The sequence below is a fragment of the Haliotis rubra genome, unplaced genomic scaffold (assembly GCF_003918875.1).
Source record: "Haliotis rubra isolate DU_JTF1 unplaced genomic scaffold, ASM391887v1 Scf262, whole genome shotgun sequence".
Taxonomy (NCBI): Eukaryota; Metazoa; Mollusca; class Gastropoda; order Lepetellida; family Haliotidae; genus Haliotis; species Haliotis rubra.
The window spans coordinates 621,421-640,760 of record NW_025766692.1 but is presented as its reverse complement, the minus strand read 5'-3'; the positions used below and the strand labels follow the sequence as shown (position 1 = coordinate 640,760).

The 19,340-nt window shown below is 40.3% G+C and overlaps 1 protein-coding gene across 1 annotated transcript in view; it reads right to left on the bottom strand.

The window, feature by feature from the left end:
• The window catches only part of LOC124280215, a 30,602-nt gene extending 11,845 nt beyond the window's left edge, over window positions 1–18,757 (bottom strand). The window contains 11 exon segments of the mRNA XM_046716111.1: window positions 331–408; window positions 1,616–1,668; window positions 2,126–2,209; window positions 4,042–4,124; window positions 4,721–4,794; window positions 5,944–6,035; window positions 6,632–6,700; window positions 7,522–7,624; window positions 8,357–8,427; window positions 8,957–9,013; window positions 17,782–18,757. Of these exon segments, the coding sequence (XP_046572067.1) occupies window positions 331–408; window positions 1,616–1,668; window positions 2,126–2,209; window positions 4,042–4,124; window positions 4,721–4,794; window positions 5,944–6,035; window positions 6,632–6,700; window positions 7,522–7,624; window positions 8,357–8,427; window positions 8,957–9,013; window positions 17,782–18,279 (1,262 nt within the window). The 5' untranslated portion in view covers window positions 18,280–18,757.
• Window positions 18,758–19,340: the final 583 nt, after the last annotated feature.

The window sequence follows — 19,340 nt, the reverse complement described above, 5'->3', positions numbered from 1 at the left end:
TTAACCACTAGGCTACTCGATACAGCTGGCGGCGTCAAACCCAGCTCACTCACTGTCTACCAAGGGCGGTGGGGTAGCCTTGAGGTTAAAGCGTTCGCTCGTCACGCCGAAGACCCGGGTTCGATTCTCCTCATGGGTACAATGTGTGCAGCCCATTTCCGGTGACCGCCGCCGTGATATTGCTGGAATATTGCTAAAGGTAGCGTAAAACCCAACTCACTCACACTCACACTGTCTACCAGGTTGGTTCATTTAGCATCATTTTACTCTGGACTGAACTGTGAGGTCCAGACACGATTATTTGGCAGCAGTCAAGAGACATGTTGTTACCCGTAGTAAGTGAACTCTATGGCCTCTTGGTTGTGTAGGAACTGGTCGCAGGGGAACTCCTTGAACAAGTCCAGGGACCTGTGGGTGAAACATTACATCATGAATATTCAACGACTGTGATGATATGTCTCGGTAACCAAATTATAGGAGTTTTTCAACAAAATAACAGGTTCCAAACCGAAACATGAGTCTCATTAACCTATTCAGACAATGACCTACTTTTCAGCCGATGCGAATTTTCTCGAGTGAAAGTGAAAAGAGACACCACAAACAACTATGGTTACACTGAATTCCAATTTCTTGTTTCATAAGAAAATGGTATTTACAAGTTAAATTTAATTTTAAACTTTAATAACATCGTATTTCTATATTTTATGGCGAGGTGTAGGCAGCATGACCTTAACTAAGACGTCACAGACTGCCCCTGTTTGATGAGGTCGTAAAATGATTCACAATTCATCTGGCTCACTGGTTACACCTGTTATGTGTTCTTTGCGCTTATTCAGTGTAGTTTTGTAACGCACAATCTGAATGATATAATATCAAGTCCGTACCAGACCGCCAAACTTTCTAGCGGCAGAGCCTCGTTTTGAGATTTCCACGATTAACAGAGCACGCTGTACGACAGAGCACGCTGCACGACGTGTTTGCAAGGATTAGAAGGAGCGTAGTGTTGCAATATACAGGTGCTTAGATGTATCAAATAATACTGATTAATATTTATGTATCCAGTTGAATGAATTGGTCTCAAAATTCTGTACTGGTTATTGTACGAAGTTGCGCAATAGGACGGAACCCAGTCAGCAGGAAACGAGACTGTTGTGTCATCAATGTTTTGACTTGAATTGACCATTGGCTTCTTTGCATTACGGACATTGGCAGATATGTAACAGGCATGCTACTGAAATGTTACGGGTGTGGTACGGGAATGCTTCGGGTGTATTACATTAGTGTTGCGGGTTTGCCACTGGAATGTTACGGCTATGCTAAGGGAATATACGGGTGTGTTACATCAGTGTTAATGGTGTGACACATAAATGTTACGGGAATATGACGGGTATGATGCGATAATGTTACGGTGACAATACGGAATGTAACGGATGTGTTGTATTAGTGTAACGTGTATGCCACTGGAATGCTCCGGGTGTCTTACGGGTATACGACGGGAATATTACGGGTGTGATACATTAGTATCACTGAAATGTTACGGGTATGCTACGGGAATATTACAGGAGTGTTACGTGTATGCTCCGGGTATGCTACAGGTATGCTACCGAGAACCTACCATAGAAAGTCTATAGGTGGGCTCTGGGTTGTGTGTTGAAGCCGGATGAAATCCTGAAAGAAAAACAGTTCTGTTTATTGTTCTGTTGAAGCAACGTTAATGTTCAGATAAAAACACGTACAGAAAGAACATTATCCGTGTACACATACTCAACGATGATCAACATCCAGATACTGCCAATACCTGGATACCTTACGTATTCCAGAGCGTATTCAGGTTCTCGGAGTTTTTTCTATTATCATTGAAAACTGCTCTGACACGGGTATCTGTTAGCATCGAAAGTCATTAGTCTGTCATACAGACCCTGAAGCAAATATATCCAAGAAAGCCCACGCAAGTCTAGAAAATGTGGCAAGTCTAGATTTCCTCAGCTTCTTCTGAAAATGAAGAAAGTCTCAGGGCTCCCTTTCATTATATTTTATTTTTTGTTACAATGAACTTAATATGTTCATTTCAGAGACTAGTTGTTAGTCTACGAAAGTCATGTACTATGTTGCTAGGGTTACTCACATCTCTGTGTAGCATCAACACCTCAACGGGTCCCTTGGAAACCAGGTGAAACTCACTGGGGAATGTACTCTCCACATCCTCCGGCTGAAAACCAAGGAACAAAGATGCTACATATACTGTATGTGACTATATGTGACTAAGTGGAAGGTATCCTCCCATAAGAACTACAGCTTAAAACAACACATGGTATGGTCCACCGCACAGATTAACTACATGCTGTCCCCTGCGTCTGCTTAATGGATTTGCCAAACAAAACGAATAAAACAAATAAAACATATATAACATTTTTGCTGCGGCAGTTCATGTTGGTTTTGATAGTAGATAGTTTGCCTTCACAAAATGTAAATTTGCAGTTTTCAGTTATGATTGAACAATTTCCGCATCGAGGTGTTTGACATTTTGTTACACTGACTGATAAACCTTTTTTCATAGTATCAGTTTTATACAAAATTGGAAGATTTGCTTTTATAATGGGCATAATTGTACAGTTATTAGGATTGTAGGTACAAACAAATGGAAGAAAGTCCATCTCTGTATTCGTTTCTTTTGTTTTCATAAGTGTCTCTCTTGGGACTTTTACTGCTTTATGAACAGCATGTTCAACTACCGAAGGAGGTATGTCTTGTATACCTATTACATATTACCTATTGGAAATCTTGTTATTCCGTTCTGTTCCATTAAAACCATATAGTTAATCCCATGTCCGGATTAAAGAATCGAGGGTAAGGAAAGAAGTTCCCTTGTAATATTAATTAACATACGTTCCTATACATACTAAGTGAAAACCTCGTTATTCCAGACAGCACAGTTCCATTATAACCGTGCAGCTAAGTAATGGTGGTCCGATTAATTCAAATAATCGAAGATTGGTCTCAGTGACTAAACGACCAAGCAATCGAACATGTTTTCTCATAATCGAACACGACCAATCTTTGAACACTTGTTTGCATTAACAATATTGTTCACAAAGCTGGTTTTGTCAGTGTCATTAAATTTACATTTCATAAGCACTACATGTACAAGCTCGTTCCAAGTCATGATTGAATTTATCTTAAAGAATCCAGGAAATATGTGTTCCTAACATACTAACCATCATTTAAATATGCAAAATTTGCAAATGGACTTTATGCAATTGCAAAACCCCCAAATTACTACAGGTTTTTGAGTTTTACTTTATATTTCGCTCATATCGTGTGTATTTACACAAATAAGCACTGGAACATTTGATAAATGACGCTAACCAATTATTTTCGATGATCGATCGGGACCAACAAGTATAATAGACCAATCATCAATTCCATTAGATTTTAACCAATTCCCAACACAAATACAGCTAAGCCCATATCAGGATTGAAGAAACTTGGACACGGAATGAAGTTAGATAGATAGATCGTAAAATGAACAATCCATGTTTCATTATCGAGCTAAAACCACGTTAGTTGTGGATGATGGCTGTTTTACACGGAACATATTTGTTAAATTCTCAATCTGTCCGATTTCTGTGGGATAGGCACCGGAACAACGAGGCTTCGATTTTGTCTTTAGTAAAATGGCATTTCCCTTTAATGTGTAGGAACGAAAGCTTATTGATTAGAAAAGTCTCTTGTACTTTTTTTTTCGAGATAAAGGTGTTGAATTAAAAATAGATATTCTCATTTAAGAGATTAATTGGTAGGCGGTATGTCGGTAACCGAACATTTATCGACGTCTTTTAGTGTTTCGTGTAGAAACTAATAAATGGTATTATGTCACCACTATGAAACTGCATTGTCTTCTACTTCGTAAAATAAAAGAGCAAGCCCTAGATATAGTGGTTGTAAAACCCTGCAGTCTGCCTGAATTAAGAGTAGTACTCGGAACGAACAGAAACATACCCTCGATGTACGAGGATGGAACTACGTATATTTAGTACTCACGTTTGACGTCATGCCCTTGCTGAGGAAACCCATGGACTTGTTTATACAACCTGACGTCAGTCGATACTCACGTAGTCGTTGTACTGGAATATAGACGACAGAGAAAGGGTTTATTACTAGTCACTATTATGAAGCCCTTTTCTGGTGTCCATCGACGCCAAAAGGTTGGAAAATTTGTAAAAGTTTTGTAAAACATTATTTTACATGATAATGTGATGTTTCTCATCGACACTAGGGCTTTCAAGTCCATGAGGTGAGGTGAAATTAGGTTTAACGTCGTGCTTGAGAATATTTCGCTCATATGACGACGTGCATGCGTGTGTATGTGTATGTGCGGCTGCTTGTACTAGCCCAGACTGAAGCTGGTTTTATAGTGCTAGCCCACTGAGATACCATGCCGCAGTGAAGCATGAATACCCCACTCAGACACATTATACTGACTCCGAGCCGACCAGTCCTTGTTGTACCAATTAATGCCGAGCGCCAGACAGGGACCAACAAGTACCATATTTTAACGTCTTTTGGTATGACGCGGTCGGGGATTGAACCTGACCTTCCGCTCTCCGGGCGGACGCTCTAACCACTACACCGCGGAGGCGGTCTTCAAGTCCATGAAGGAAGTACGGGTAGGTCAGTGACCTAAGGCGTTATGACGTCACGCATCTTATAACCAACTTACTTCTGCCAGACAGGATATAGTAGAACCTCTCCGGGGCCCGGCCCTGGTAGGCGATATGGCGATTGTCGTCGTACCTGGGATATATCGTAATATAAGTATTAAACACTGTAACATGCTCGTTAACCTTCTAACATTGTGATATAGAACCAATAAAAATAAATGTGAATTGTAGGTTATAACGAACTCAAAGAGACTAGTTCGTTATAACAAGATTACGACCATATATCAAGTGCTTGGTTTCATTTTAGACAACTCCGTTAATCAATATTTTGATTAGCAACATCCCCTCTTGTTTACTTGCCAGATCCATCGGCATTTTCACTGTGATCCTCAGTATGGATGATTTACACCTTCTTTAAATTCTCAATAATTTCTGGTTGTCCTGTCGGAAAGAACCAATATAAACTTAAATATTCGTGAACTACAAGATTTTGATAACGACGAACTCAAGAGACTAGTTCGTTATAACCTTAGATTACGACTGATATATACAGTAAGTGGCTAGATATAGATAAATCAGTTTAATTAGGCAACTTTATTTCTTCGACTATCTGTCAGTCTCTTTGGTACGGATATAATAGTTGTGTTTTGGACATTACATCTGAAGTGTCTGAGCAGCTGTTTTCGATCCTAGCAACTTTTATATAAGTTCTATTTTGGTCGGACCCGTGAAGATCCGGGTTAGAATTGGTCTTCAGCAACCCATGCTTGTCGTAAGAAGCGACTAACGAGATCGGGTAGTCAGACTCGCTGACTTGGTTGACACATGTCATGGTATCCCATTAAAACTCTATTACAACCTGAACTGTATTTATCTAAACTTACTTTTAAGTGTAACAGAAATATATTTGTCAAATATAGGACAGGTTTGTTTAGATCGATGCTCATGCTGTTGATTACTACATTTTACCCTTTGAGATATGTCTGGTCCAGACTCGATTATTTGACCACCCTACGCAATCTAGCTCTCTCTACCGACGCCATTAACCATGTCTTAATGTAGTAACTCTCAGCTTGTATGGGCTGGTGGCCTAAAATATTGCTGAGTGCGATGCTCATGCTGTTGATTACTAGGATTTACACACCGACGCCATGTTAGTGCGGCGTTAATCAACAAACCAAATCTATTTTGGTCAAATTCAGTTTTCAAGTATATTTTTTTAAATACTGTTTTCAATTTATATAAAAAGGGTGTGTGACAAGGCACACGTATTTCTGCCAACCTCTCATAAGCGACAACCCGGGCCAACTCCCTCTCCATCTCCAACGGGAACAGGTGCTTGAAGGCCTTAGTGGCGCGCAGCACCCACGACACCTACAGAGACAGAGAAGCGTCTTTGAATTCACAATCAGATCAACAAAGATGTATGAAGTAATGGACAGGCTCAGTGTAGCTGAAGACCCCAAAGGCTTGGTGCCACCATCGTGGAAGTGTTCAAAATGCTCACGAAATTTTAAGTGAGTGAATTTTGTTCAATACACACATAAAACTTTCATCCCTAATTTGCCTTTTACGCCACATGTAGTCTATTTCGGCAGATTATCGAGACTGGTTATTTTATGACGTTGACGTGTTATGGACACTAGTCAGCATAAATTAGATCTAATTAAACCAACATGTAAACAGTGAACTATGAACATGGTAGACCTGTGGTTTTCAGCAACCTATGCTTATTGTAAGAAGCGACTTATTGGATCGGATGGCCAGACTAACTGACGTGGTTGTTAGAAGTCATCGTATATCGACGTACATCGACGCTCATGGTTACAATCACGGGATTGTCTGGTTCAGACATGAATATTTACAGACCATCGCCATGTAGCTGGAATACTGATGTGTCGCTAAACAACAACTAAAAATTAAGAAAATTCGCACATGAAACAATGAAGTAAATGTGATTCCAAACTTACTCTCTTCAAGTGGTAGTTTGTTCTGTACTCGGGTTGTGTTGTAAGAGCTAACTGCATGTCGAAGCTCAGCTGGAAACAAAAGAGAAAAATAAGCTGTTTAAATGTCAAGGCTAAAGTGGCCATCAACAGGGGAGAGGGGCACGACTTGGACATTCGCCGATGGCGCTTAAAGAAGAGTAAATGAGTATGGTTTTACGCCGCTATTAGCAACATTTTGGCAACATCACGGTGGGGGTCACTAGAAATGGAATTCACATATTGTATCCATGATGGGGAAACGAACCGAGTACTTGGCGTGACGAACAAACGGTCTACCCACAAGGCTACCCCACCGCTTCGCCTGGAGACGATGCCTTCTTTAAATGTGCAAGAATGAGTTCGAATCCGAGCGTCACTCTGATTATATCTCTTGGTTTGTTAGCTCCATACTCGTGCTAGTGGGTTTCAGCAACTTGGTAAACATTTGTGACCTGCATCACTTTGGGCTTTCCTACCACAAAACAAGAGGGTTTCATACTGCTCAAATACCATCACCTCCACCATGTAACATGAAAGTGCCCACAGGCCTTGTTTCACAAGCAATCTAAGCACTACGACTTCATGTAGCTCAATGTTAAACTGGGATTACAATCATACCGCTACGAATCGCTTTGTTAAATGTTCAAAAGCTCTCAATCCACCACGACCGTCATAACTCAGCTATAACATATATACTGACTGTCAAAAGAAAGTATACCTAACAAATCGATTTGACCAACAACATTACAAACGTTCACAAAACATTACTTGGCTGAAAACATGTGGACCGTATTTTTTTAATCAATCGTAGCTCAACGTCTGAAGTCTGTACTTGTGCTAAGATTAATTTGGAACAATGAGCATTTACTAACACTAGATTTGAACGCTGTTTTCTGCTGGCCGTTGGTGCCCTGTTTCCGTCGCATCCGTCTCAGAACTGAAGTTGACACTTCTGGGTCCTGGTCGTTAAAATGCCTGCAAATTAAACGGTGAAGAATATCAGAGTTTATCCGGAACAACTAAACTGACCTTATTTCCGTGTCAACTAAAGTCCAAATCACAACAGGTACATTGCACAATTACAATAACTGACATGACTTTATTGAATAACAGCTAAGGGAAATATACGCCCAGACCTTCTCCATAAGTATACTAGTCTTTCGTCCACATTATATGTAATAGTTCTTTTGCTATGCGACGTTATAGCCGCTCACTATCGATATATTTTTTCTTTCTCTCTCTCTACCGCCCCTCCCTCTCTCTCTCACACACACGCGCACACATACACACAATGCACGCTGTCTGCGTCTTGATCTTCCTCACTCTACCATTCATTGAAAATATTTCATAAACAATACTAAACAACATATCGCTCAGTTGCTTCCTTTTACAATGATCTTTTCACATAACGGTATATAATATATAGGTCATACATATAACGGTATATAATATATAGGTCATACATATAACGGTATATAATATATAGGTCATACATATAACGGTATATTATATATAGGTCATACATATACCGGTATATCATATATAGGTCATACATATAACGGTATATAATATATAGGTCATACATATAACGGTATATAATATATAGGTCATACATATAACGGTATATTATATATAGGTCATACATATAACGGTATATTATATATAGGTCATACATATAAGGGTATATAACACATAGTTCACACATACCTTCTCCTGGGGACCGCTGACCGTGCTATTAGACCCACTACATTGATGGCATAGGCCAGGCGGTCCTGGGGCTGCAAACACGGTGTTCATGTAGATAATTATTACAGTTTTCACTTATGTTTCAGTTTATCAAACACTACACTACAATGGATGCAAACTATCAACATCGAGGCCCGTGTGATTAAAGAACGGATATATATATATACTTTAGTTGCATGTTTTATTACGCTTTCAATCCTACGTCTAAAGAGTGAGTGAGTGAGTTTAGTTTTAAGCCGCACTCTATTCTATTTTATAGAATATATTATATTACTATTCCAGCTATATGGCGGCGGTCTGCAAATAATCGAGTCTGGACCAGACAATCCAGCGATCAACAGCATGAGCATCGACCTGCGCTATTGGGACGTCTAAAGAAGTATTCCTATATCATGTACAAGTAAATGATACATTTTGAGAAAGAAGGCAATGGCAATAGACTTGATTTACGTAAACATGGAGCAACTCCTCACTAACCGAAATGCTCAGTTATCAACGCACATGGGCTGTACGTCTCATTCACATAGCGTATTGTGAATCACAAGGTTCCGTTCTACTTACCCGCCATCCTTTGCGCGTCTCTTCCCGTATCTTCTTCACGTCCGTGTTTGTCACCTTCTGTAACATATATTCACGTTATTTAGATCAGGTGTCATTGAAAGTCTTCAAGCCTTATGGTATATATCGATAGTTTCCTCTAAATCAGAGTTATTAGTGCCAGAATCTGTAGATCGTGAGTTTGAGTCCCAGATTCACAATGATTACTTTCCTAGGTCTGGAAACACAACGTGGATTATCACCACAGTGGTAATCGTGTAAGACCCGTATCTCTTTGGAGCTGTGGTATAACTGAAATACCGTTAAAAAAGTATTCGTAAAACCAAACTCCGTCAGTCAACATGTGATCAAGGAGCGGTGCTGATATGTAACTGAAATATTATTCAAAGTGCAGCGTAAGAACAAACAAAGTCACCCTAAAGCTGACCTAAGACGAGCAACCATGCAGAGTGGTGCCCCTTAGCTGTGAGAGTATCCGCTGATAATATTTACCATCCTTAATTCACCTTGGTTTTACAGCAACCGCTCCTTGATCGCAAATGTCCAAAACACAAGAACTTAGATACTGTCCAAAGCGGCATTAAAACACTCAGCCATTCGCACTCCGCAATTTCGATTGTAGTTTGTCATTTAACTCGGCCAAGCCAGCGAGATTACTAAGGTTTCAAGAGCTGGTTCACACAATCTCATTTTAACAGCTCTTAGATCGCACACTAATATGCTGTCAAATAGTTGTTTACATTGATGTGCTATGTCTATCTAGTCAACACACTGAACATATTGCCAGGTGATAGGTATTCCAAGTGCTATCAATATGTCATAAATCCTGAAGAGAGTACGTCCAATGGTTGTCAACCGGAGACATTGCGTACTCAAACACGTCAGCTGTAATGATCTCTTGAATGGAATATGTGTCCGATGTTTAAAGCAGCGATCCTGTGTCCACGCCTGGACACCCGATTCACTTAGACGGCTCAAACGACCAGCATCGACCAATTCTATGTACATCCACACATGTAAGAAGTTGCATTTTAATAAGTAAACCTTCATGACGGAAAGTAATGGCATGTCTGATATATTTTCAGACAACTGCTACAGAAATATATTCTTCTTCATATCATTGCTGCTAATTTATACTGACTGACTGAGTATGGTTTTACGGCGCTTTTAGCAATATTCCAGCAATATACCAGAAATTGGCTTCAAACAATGTACCCATGTGGGGAATCGAACCCCGGCCTTCGGCGTGACGAGCGAACGCTTTAACCACTAGGCTACCCCACCGCCCTTGCCTTTAAACGATGGTGAATATGTAAGGAAAAGTTACGGACTTGAATAAAGAAAATATATTACAATTAATCTAATCTGTTAGAGAAGCAGGAATGAATCGTTGCCTCTCAAAGCAGGAGGGCGGTGGGGTAGCCTAGTGGTTAAAGCGTTCGCTCGCCACGCAGAAGACCCGGGTTCGATTCCCCACATTGGTACAATGTGTGAAGCCCATTTCTGGTGTCCCCGCCGTGATATTGCTGAAATTTTGCTAAAAGCGGCGTAAAAACATATTCACTCACTCACTCAAAGCAGGAGCACCGGTGTGTGTAGCACTAACCCCACCAGCCATGCTGCCGTATAGACAGCTAGTGAGACGGCATTGTCCATCACGCAATAGTCACTCACGCGGGTCAGCCAAGGGAATGATATTAATTGATTAATTAAGATAACGGCTGGTGATAACTCTTTCATTGACGTAGATTGAGAATATTGAGATGAATCAGGCTTGAAGATAATGGAACGTCCAGTCGATGAAGCGAGACAATTCCGCATGGGACCCGTATGGTACAAGACGGTTAGTAGGTGCACTGAAGTGTCTCAGTGTACTGTGGTCAGTTCTAGTAAAACAGCACCGTATGACCAGCGTTGTTCTATACACGTGTCCGCGCATATGGGAATCGATCACGTGACGGAGACGCTGTCCTTGACATTGGCACACCTTCTTTAATCCAGTACATCTGTACTTCTGTTATGATGTATGCAGTATCACCCTTTAAGATTTGATAGTTCATTATTCTGTGATATATAAAACAATTATAGGACACGTATCGTATAGAAGATTACGTTTCAAATATCTAATGAACATTTTATGGACGTCGTGTGCCTATCAAGGTAAGGATTCCGATATCTTTGCATCCAAATTACAGAGTAGCAATGTCCAAGTTAGTGATCCCGATTATATTGAAGCAATGCGAAAATATCTACGGTAATGCTGCAAATATTTAGATAATTATCTTGATGAAATAAATATATATTGAAAAGATCGAACTTGATATTTTGAAACCGGGGGTGCAGTTAGATAAATATGATGATATCGATGTTGTTATTCGATACACACAACGATAACGATGTTGTGATTCGATAAATACCCCGACAGCGATGTTGTGATTCGATAAATACCCCGACAGCGATGTTGTAATTCGATAAATACCCCGGGAGCGATGTTGTGATTCGATATCGGTATGCTGGAATTTGTGCTTCGACCCGTTAACACTGTAACTATTCGGTTGTACAACTGGAGTGTGAGGCTGAACGTACTGGCAGTGCCATTGCTTCAAGCCATGCTGGGGTCCGGTTAGTGAAGGTAGCCTAGTGGTTAAAGGGTTCGCCTGTCACGCGGAAGATCCATGTTCGATTCCCCACATGGGTACTATGTGTGAAGCCCATTTCTGGTGTCCCCTGCCGTGGTATTGCTTGAATACTGCTAAAAGCGGCGTAAAACTGAACTCACTCACTCGGTAATGTTATCATTCTTAAATCTTGAATTTGAAGTTTACAAAATAAAATCACTGAGAATCAGAGATCGTATTTCGAAGTACAGGCTTCCTCGCAGACTAACTCACGCCGAAGACCCGGGTTCGATTCCCCACATGGGTACAATGTGTGAAGCCCATTTTCTGGTGTCCGCCGCCGTGATATTGCTGGAATATTGCTAAAGCGGCGTAAAACACAACTCACTCATTCACAGCGTATGGTACAAGACGGTTAGTAGGTGCACTGGAAGTGTCTCCGAGTGTACTGTGGTCAGTTCTAGTAAAACAGCACTGTATGACCAGCGTTGTTCTATACACGTGTCCGCGCATATGGGAATCGATCACGTGACGGAGACGCTGTACTTGACATTGGCACACCTTTAATCTAGTATATGTGTACTTCTGTTATGTCGAATGCAGTATCACCCTTTAAGATTTAATAGTTCATTATTCTGTGATATATAAAACAATTATAGGACACGTATCGTATAGAAGATTACGTTTCAAATATCTAATGAACATTTTATGGACGTCGTGTGCCTATCAAGGTAAGGATTCCGATATCTTTGCATCCAAATTACAGAGTAGCAATGTCCAAGTTAGTTATCCCGATTATATTGAAGCAATGCGAAAATATCTACGGTAATGCTGCAAATATTTAGATAATTATCTTGATGAAATAAATATATATTGAAAAAAATCGAACTTGATATTTTGAAACCGGGGGTGCAGTTAGATAAATGTGATGATATCGATGTTGTTATTCGATACACACAACGATAACGATGTTGTGATTCGATAAATACCCCGACAGCGATGTTGTGATTCGATAAATACCCCGACAGCGATGTTGTAATTCGATAAATACCCCGGGAGCGATGTTGTGATTCGATATCGGTATGCTGGAATTTGTGCTTCGACCCGTTAACACTGTAACTATTCGGTTGTACAACTGGAGTGTGAGGCTGAACGTACTGGCAGTGCCATTGCTTCAAGCCATGCTGGGGTCCGGTTAGTGAAGGGGTCGTTGGGTAGCCTAGTGCTTAAAGGGTTCGCCTGTCACGCGGAAGATCCATGTTCGATTCCCCACATGGGTACTATGTGTGAAGCCCATTTCTGGTGTCCCCTGCCGTGGTATTGCTTGAATACTGCTAAAAGCGGCGTAAAACTGAACTCACTCACTCGGTAATGTTATCATTCTTAAATCTTGAATTTGAAGTTTACAAAATAAAATCACTGAGAATCAGAGATCGTATTTCGAAGTACAGGCTTCCTCGCAGACTAACTCACGCCGAAGACCCGGGTTCGATTCCCCACATGGGTACAATGTGTGAAGCCCATTTTCTGGTGTCCGCCGCCGTGATATTGCTGGAATGTTGCTAAAAGCGGCGTAAAACACAACTCACTCATTCACAACTCTCTACAGTTTGTGTACAGTGTCAGGTGTCTCCCCAACACGACGCGGACGCTATTGCCCTTTATACCGCGCTATCGGAAACTGTCAGCATAACAACAACTTAAGGTTTTTGTCTCCATTGATCTCCCAGGGTTTGTCTAGCATTCAACGTGATAAATGAATCGGGAATAAGCTCATTAATATAAGCCGACGCTAGGCCTTGATAATGCCTTACGAAACCAATACGCTCGTTTTTCATGCCTCCTTGTTGTTGGGGAATGAAGGCTTCTAAAACGTTTTATGAGTTCTCATTTGATTGAGCGGCTGTCCCGGGACTGAAGAGAGCGGTAGGGGTAGGGGTAGGTGGTGCTGGGGACTCCTGGTCAATAAGTGTATTACCATCAATGTAACTCGTACATTAAATTGTGAATTTGAGTCTGCTGTTACAAATGGGAACATGTAAGGTGCTATATCGCTCTTTTATTTTTTTCGTGTTTGTGTTTGTTTGAAATTAGAAAATGAAATAGCAAATAAAAGTCAAGCACATGTATATAACAAAGAGAAATCCAAACACTACTGTTAACTAATATAAAGGTGAAGCAGCGCATATACAGATTTGAACCAGTCTTTGCACAATGACATCTTTGTTTCCTGTTCTTGTTTATTGTTTAACACCACACTCAGCAATATTCCAGTATATGGCGGCGGTATGTAAATTATCGAGTCTGTACCAGTGACCAACGGCATGAGCATCGATCTACGCAATTGGGATACGATGGCATGTATCAACCAAGTCAGCGAGCCTGACCACCCGATCCCGATCGCCTCTTCCGGCAACCATGGATCGCTCAAGACAAATAGTAACCCGGATCTTCACGGGTTCACAATGATACCCATGCAGTGTGTGACACTTTCATGACACTCACCAGGGAACAATACACCCTTGCTCAGTGTTTCGATGAACTGTGTAAATAGCAACAAAACTACCGCGTCACCACTGACCTACTCAACAATAAATTCAACCTGCATGCAGTGCATGAGCATGTTAGCGAAACATTCTTACATAAGTAACTACAAAGAACACACAGAATAATTAAATGTAATGAAAATCTTGCACCTCCACGTTTCTTACTGATTTCTCTAATATCAACGACATATTTTAAAATATGTATTATATATATCAGGCATATCTCGTACAATAGTATATTGCACACTACATTACTACTCTACAGTACTGGGGGCGGTGGGGTAGTCTAGTGGTTAAAGCGTTGGCTCGTCACGCCGAAGACCCGGGTTCGAATCCCCACATGGGCACAACGTGTGAAGCCCATTTCTGGTGTCCCCCGCCGTGATGTTGCTGGAATATTGCTAAAAGCGGCGTAAAGCCAAACTCAGTGAGTGAGTGAGTCAGTCTACAGTACTGACGTTTAGAGGCTGTACCTATTAAGTCATTATATGGCGTGGTCGCACACATACAACAAACTTTGTCTACGGTACAGTTAGTTTCCACTTTTCACCTACACGGGAACTAATCCAACATAGAATATATCACTCAAAGAAAATTTCTACATGGTTCTAATTTTTAAAAATATGGTTCGTTTTAGGTGTGTTTATAACAAGATAGGTATTTCAGAACGATTTAACCATCTGGCTACCCGCTGGTGCCAAAGTGATTGACTGTCAAGTCGCCATGCCAGGCAGGTTCACTATTGAGGGGGCAACAACTATTGCGATAGCGATAGTCTATTGCAACATACTATTGATAGCGATAGTCTATTGCGGCAATACTATTGATTGCGATAGTCTATTGCGGCAATACTATTGATAGCGATAGTCTATTGCGGCAATATTATTGATAGCGATAGTCTATTGCGGCAATACTATTGATAGCGATAGTCTATTGCGGGACGTTAAACCATTGCGGCAATACTATTGCAATAATTTTCATTTCCCAAATGAATGTATAGTTTAAATGAAATAAAGACAAGTTGAAGTAGTTTCAGTCTCTTTTAAGAAACTTGAAACCCAGATCAAGTAAACAATTAAAACATAAACTCAATGAAGCTGCAAGTCTGCACCCAAACATCCTGTATTTCGCGTTGCGAATTTATCAACGGAAGTCAATCACTAAACTATCGATAGTCACACATACTATCGATGCATCGATAGTTTTTCGTTTCTACCATTGATTAATTGCTATCGGAGACTCAACAATTGCAATCCATCGATAGTTCGATGCATCGTTACAGCCCTAGAATACAGGGGCGGTGAGCTGGTTATTCACGCCGATATAAACGGCCCAAGACCCCCATTCATTCCCTAAAACATTGCATTAGGAAGGCAAGTGATAGATAATTCATTTGACTGTTTTATATAGATAAAATAATATTATACATATCCTACTATTTGTCCATTTCTTTTTGTCACACCAATTTTACTCGTACAAATATGTGCCTATTTAAGTGCAATATCTCTTATATTTTATATTATACATCGGTCTATATTCACAGCAATATCGATGATAACCCAAATATTTTGCCAAATTGTGTACCATTTCATGGTATCTATAATTGGATCAAAATATCACCATTCGACGGAAATATGAAATTGACTTCGCTTATATATACTGAGGGGGAAAAAATAAGGGAACACGTGAAAGCACAAGTTTTCCTTTATTTTTGTTCCAAGGTTTCTTCACAAGTGTTGCATCGCACAGCTTGTGAAGAAACTTGGAAAAAAATATAGGAACACTTGTGCTTTCATGTGATGTCTTATTTCTCCCTCAGTATCTTTGAGGATCAATCATTTATTCTATAATTATGAAACTGGTTGATGACAAATCCATATATACTCGTAATATGCAAGGATTTGTGAAGGGTTACTTTAAGTTGCAGAAAATGTGAATCAATAGTCTCGACACTATTGGTTAAAACAGTACATTTTACAAGAAATCAAAGCGTATGTGGAAAAGAGAACTTTTATCAAAATATCTATTTCAAAATTCCAAACCAATATCCGATGAACTATGAATCAGGTAAAGTGTTACCTAGTTAGTTTGTGCGAGTCTGGACCAGACAATCCAGTGATTGATATCATGAGCATCGATCTACGCAATTGGGATACGACAACATGCATCAACCAAGTCAGCGAGATTGACCATCTGATCCCGTCAGTCGGCCTTTCGACAAGCATAGGTTGCTTAACTACAATTAACCCGGATCTTTACAGGTGAAAGTCTTAGTTAAACTGATTTATAATTTCATAAATGATGCATTGATTTCGTCGATTTACAATAATATAATTCGTGTAATACTTTAAACTATTTCTATACTCTTTAATATACATGTATTTTGTAAGTGTTTATCTGTGTAGGTCAATTTCTTCTCAGTATGATAACATACCTAAACACAAACTCACAAACATAATTCCGGATTCTGCAGAAATCTGTAGTGATATTACTGGAATACCGTTCAAAGAGGCCTTAAAACCCAACTCACTCACTCAGTCAATTAGTCAGTCAGTCACTCACTCACTCGTAATATTTTGTCCTTACTCAACCAGCCAGCCAGCCGTTTAGTCTATGTTTATTTCTGACCGCTAGGTATGAACCCTGAATACCACAGACCCCGCCACCTACATTGTACCATGGTGTTATAACTCAGATGATCAATTGATTGGCAGGACCAATCACTTATCAATCAGATATTGATTATACGTTTTCCAAGCCAGGTATTTCCTAAAGGTTAAAAAGGCCAGTGGTGGATAGCACCGAGCGATATAATCTGACAGTCACATTGAGTTACTCGAGACAAAGTTGATCTGATTTGTACTAAGCGATTATCGTTAGCAGATAAAAGGATTAGTAGTTTCCACAGAGTGGAGCCTTGTATTTTCATATACCTGTGGTATACAACTGGAGACATTGCAATAACAATTCAGCTTTTCGAAAACGAATAATTTCAAAACAGTTACACAGTTTTTCTTATTTTTAATATTATATTTCATGCTATGAAAAGAAACTTTGTCTTAAATTTGATATGAAAGAAAAAAATATATATTGGGATTTTGTATTGACCTCTTAATGCTGACGATACATATAGTGATAACATGTATTAGGAATCAAGTCCATTATCATGTCAGTGTAATTTAATGTATTGTGTTGTAATATAAAAATGTAATTGAACAATAATGTTCAAATTGTTTTTCCTTTAAAACTAAAGTTATCAACTTCAGAAATGGGAAGAAGCACGAATATCAGTCTACAAAAACTAACAGTCTGTTCCTTGACTGTTTCAGTGGTCATTAGCGAAAGCAATGGTTGAAGCATTAACTCATCTCACCGAAAATGCAGGTTCGGCTCCTAAAATGAAATTATTCTAAAAGGACCTCAAACCATTATCAGTTACCTGTTTACAGATTATGTACTCCCACTTTGCAGTTTGAAATATATACGTCGCTTTTACAAATATTCTACCACTATCACGGTGTGGGGTACCATCATGGTTAAAACATAGTTCTAATGAAGAATCAAACCTACTTCTTGGTCGCTACGAGTGAACGTTTTACCACTGGGCTATGCTACAGCGTTCTTCCAAGGTGTTTCATAGGATGTTACAGAAATCGGTACTTACCAGTATCCGTTCCATCTGCTGAGGGGCCAAGTCCTTGATGAAACTGGACATCTCCGCCCGTGGCTTGACCATCGCTTGTATCTCGGCCAGACGGTGGTTGATGTTCTCTATGGGATCCTCATCTGGAAGATATATAGCCACCCTACGTTTTATAGAGTCGAACTTCCTATACTGTATCTCCTCAGCTTCCTTAAGCATCCAGTTGTGCTCCACCTCAAATTCAGCAGCCCTTTCAGCTCGTCGTCGTCCACCCTCCGTGGTGTCGTCTTCGTATGACGCCGTCGACTCCGTCGCCCCAAACTCACTAAACTTATCCTCCATCTCACCAGCTCCAGCATACAACGCGTGTCCATAGCTCCCCTTCTCGCCTCCGCCCTCGAATGAAATACCTCCAAGATCCAAGGACTTTAAATTTGAACTGCTTAAAGGAATTCTGTTGACCGATCCTTGTCTTTTAATCAGAGGTAAAGTGAACTCGCGATCCTGGAGAGTCGCCATGGCTTGTTCTCCCTTAAGGGTTTGGTATCTAATGACGAGCCGTTTGACTGGGTCACCTCGCTGTTGTATTACGCATATCTAATCTACACGACAACAGCGTTTCACGGTCAGGTCGGGCGTAAAAACACATAGGCTTAATCAAATCGAGGTAATATTAATCTGGGCTCGATTTTCCTGCACCGCTCGTCCACGTGCTGTGATTGTTACTCCGAGACTTGTAACGTGATTTGTACCTGGTTCAACACAAGGGACGCGACACGAGATCCAGGTAACTGTTATTGTTTCGCGCCGCCGGTTCAGCGCATATTGATCTTAATCAGTCACACGTAACGCTCAGGATTGTCTTTGAAGACGGATTCCAGTCTCTCGTGTTGTCAGGCAAGGGTTGGCCACTCGCAGGTGCAGTTTGTATGCCCATCACATCCAGGTGACCAGACAGTGGACACACCCTCACTCTCGTCACAGGTGTGACCGGGTTCATGAACGCTCTGTACAACGCCTCTCACCTGTACAGGTATCTGTCGGTAACAACAGGTAACTTTACACAACGCTTCTTTTATGTATGTCACGTAATTTATGGTAAGAAAAAATAATCCACTTATGAATGTTTTCGTCCAAGGTGTGACCAAGTTCATTAACTCTCTGTGCGACACGCAACTACCCCGTGTAGCACAGGTAATACACCTAGCCACTGGTCGCTTTACATAAGCCTTCTTTATCCTCTATCACGTAACATATAGATTTTTATATCCACTTATGAATGTTTTCGTCCAAGGTGTGACCCAGTTCATTAACGATCTGTGCAACACACCTCTCACCTGTACAGAACGGATAGGTACAGGTAAAAATCAGATAAATTAAGATAACATTTTTATGTTATGTCTCGCGTTATAAATCAGAAGTAATAAAATTGCAAGTTTATTAACGCAACATACCTCTCACCCTAACAGGACCAATATATGCAGATAAGAAACAGAAAAAATAAATTAAACTAACACATTTATATTATGTCTCGCGTTGTAAATAGTCAATAATAGAAATGCAAGTTCCTTAACGCTCTT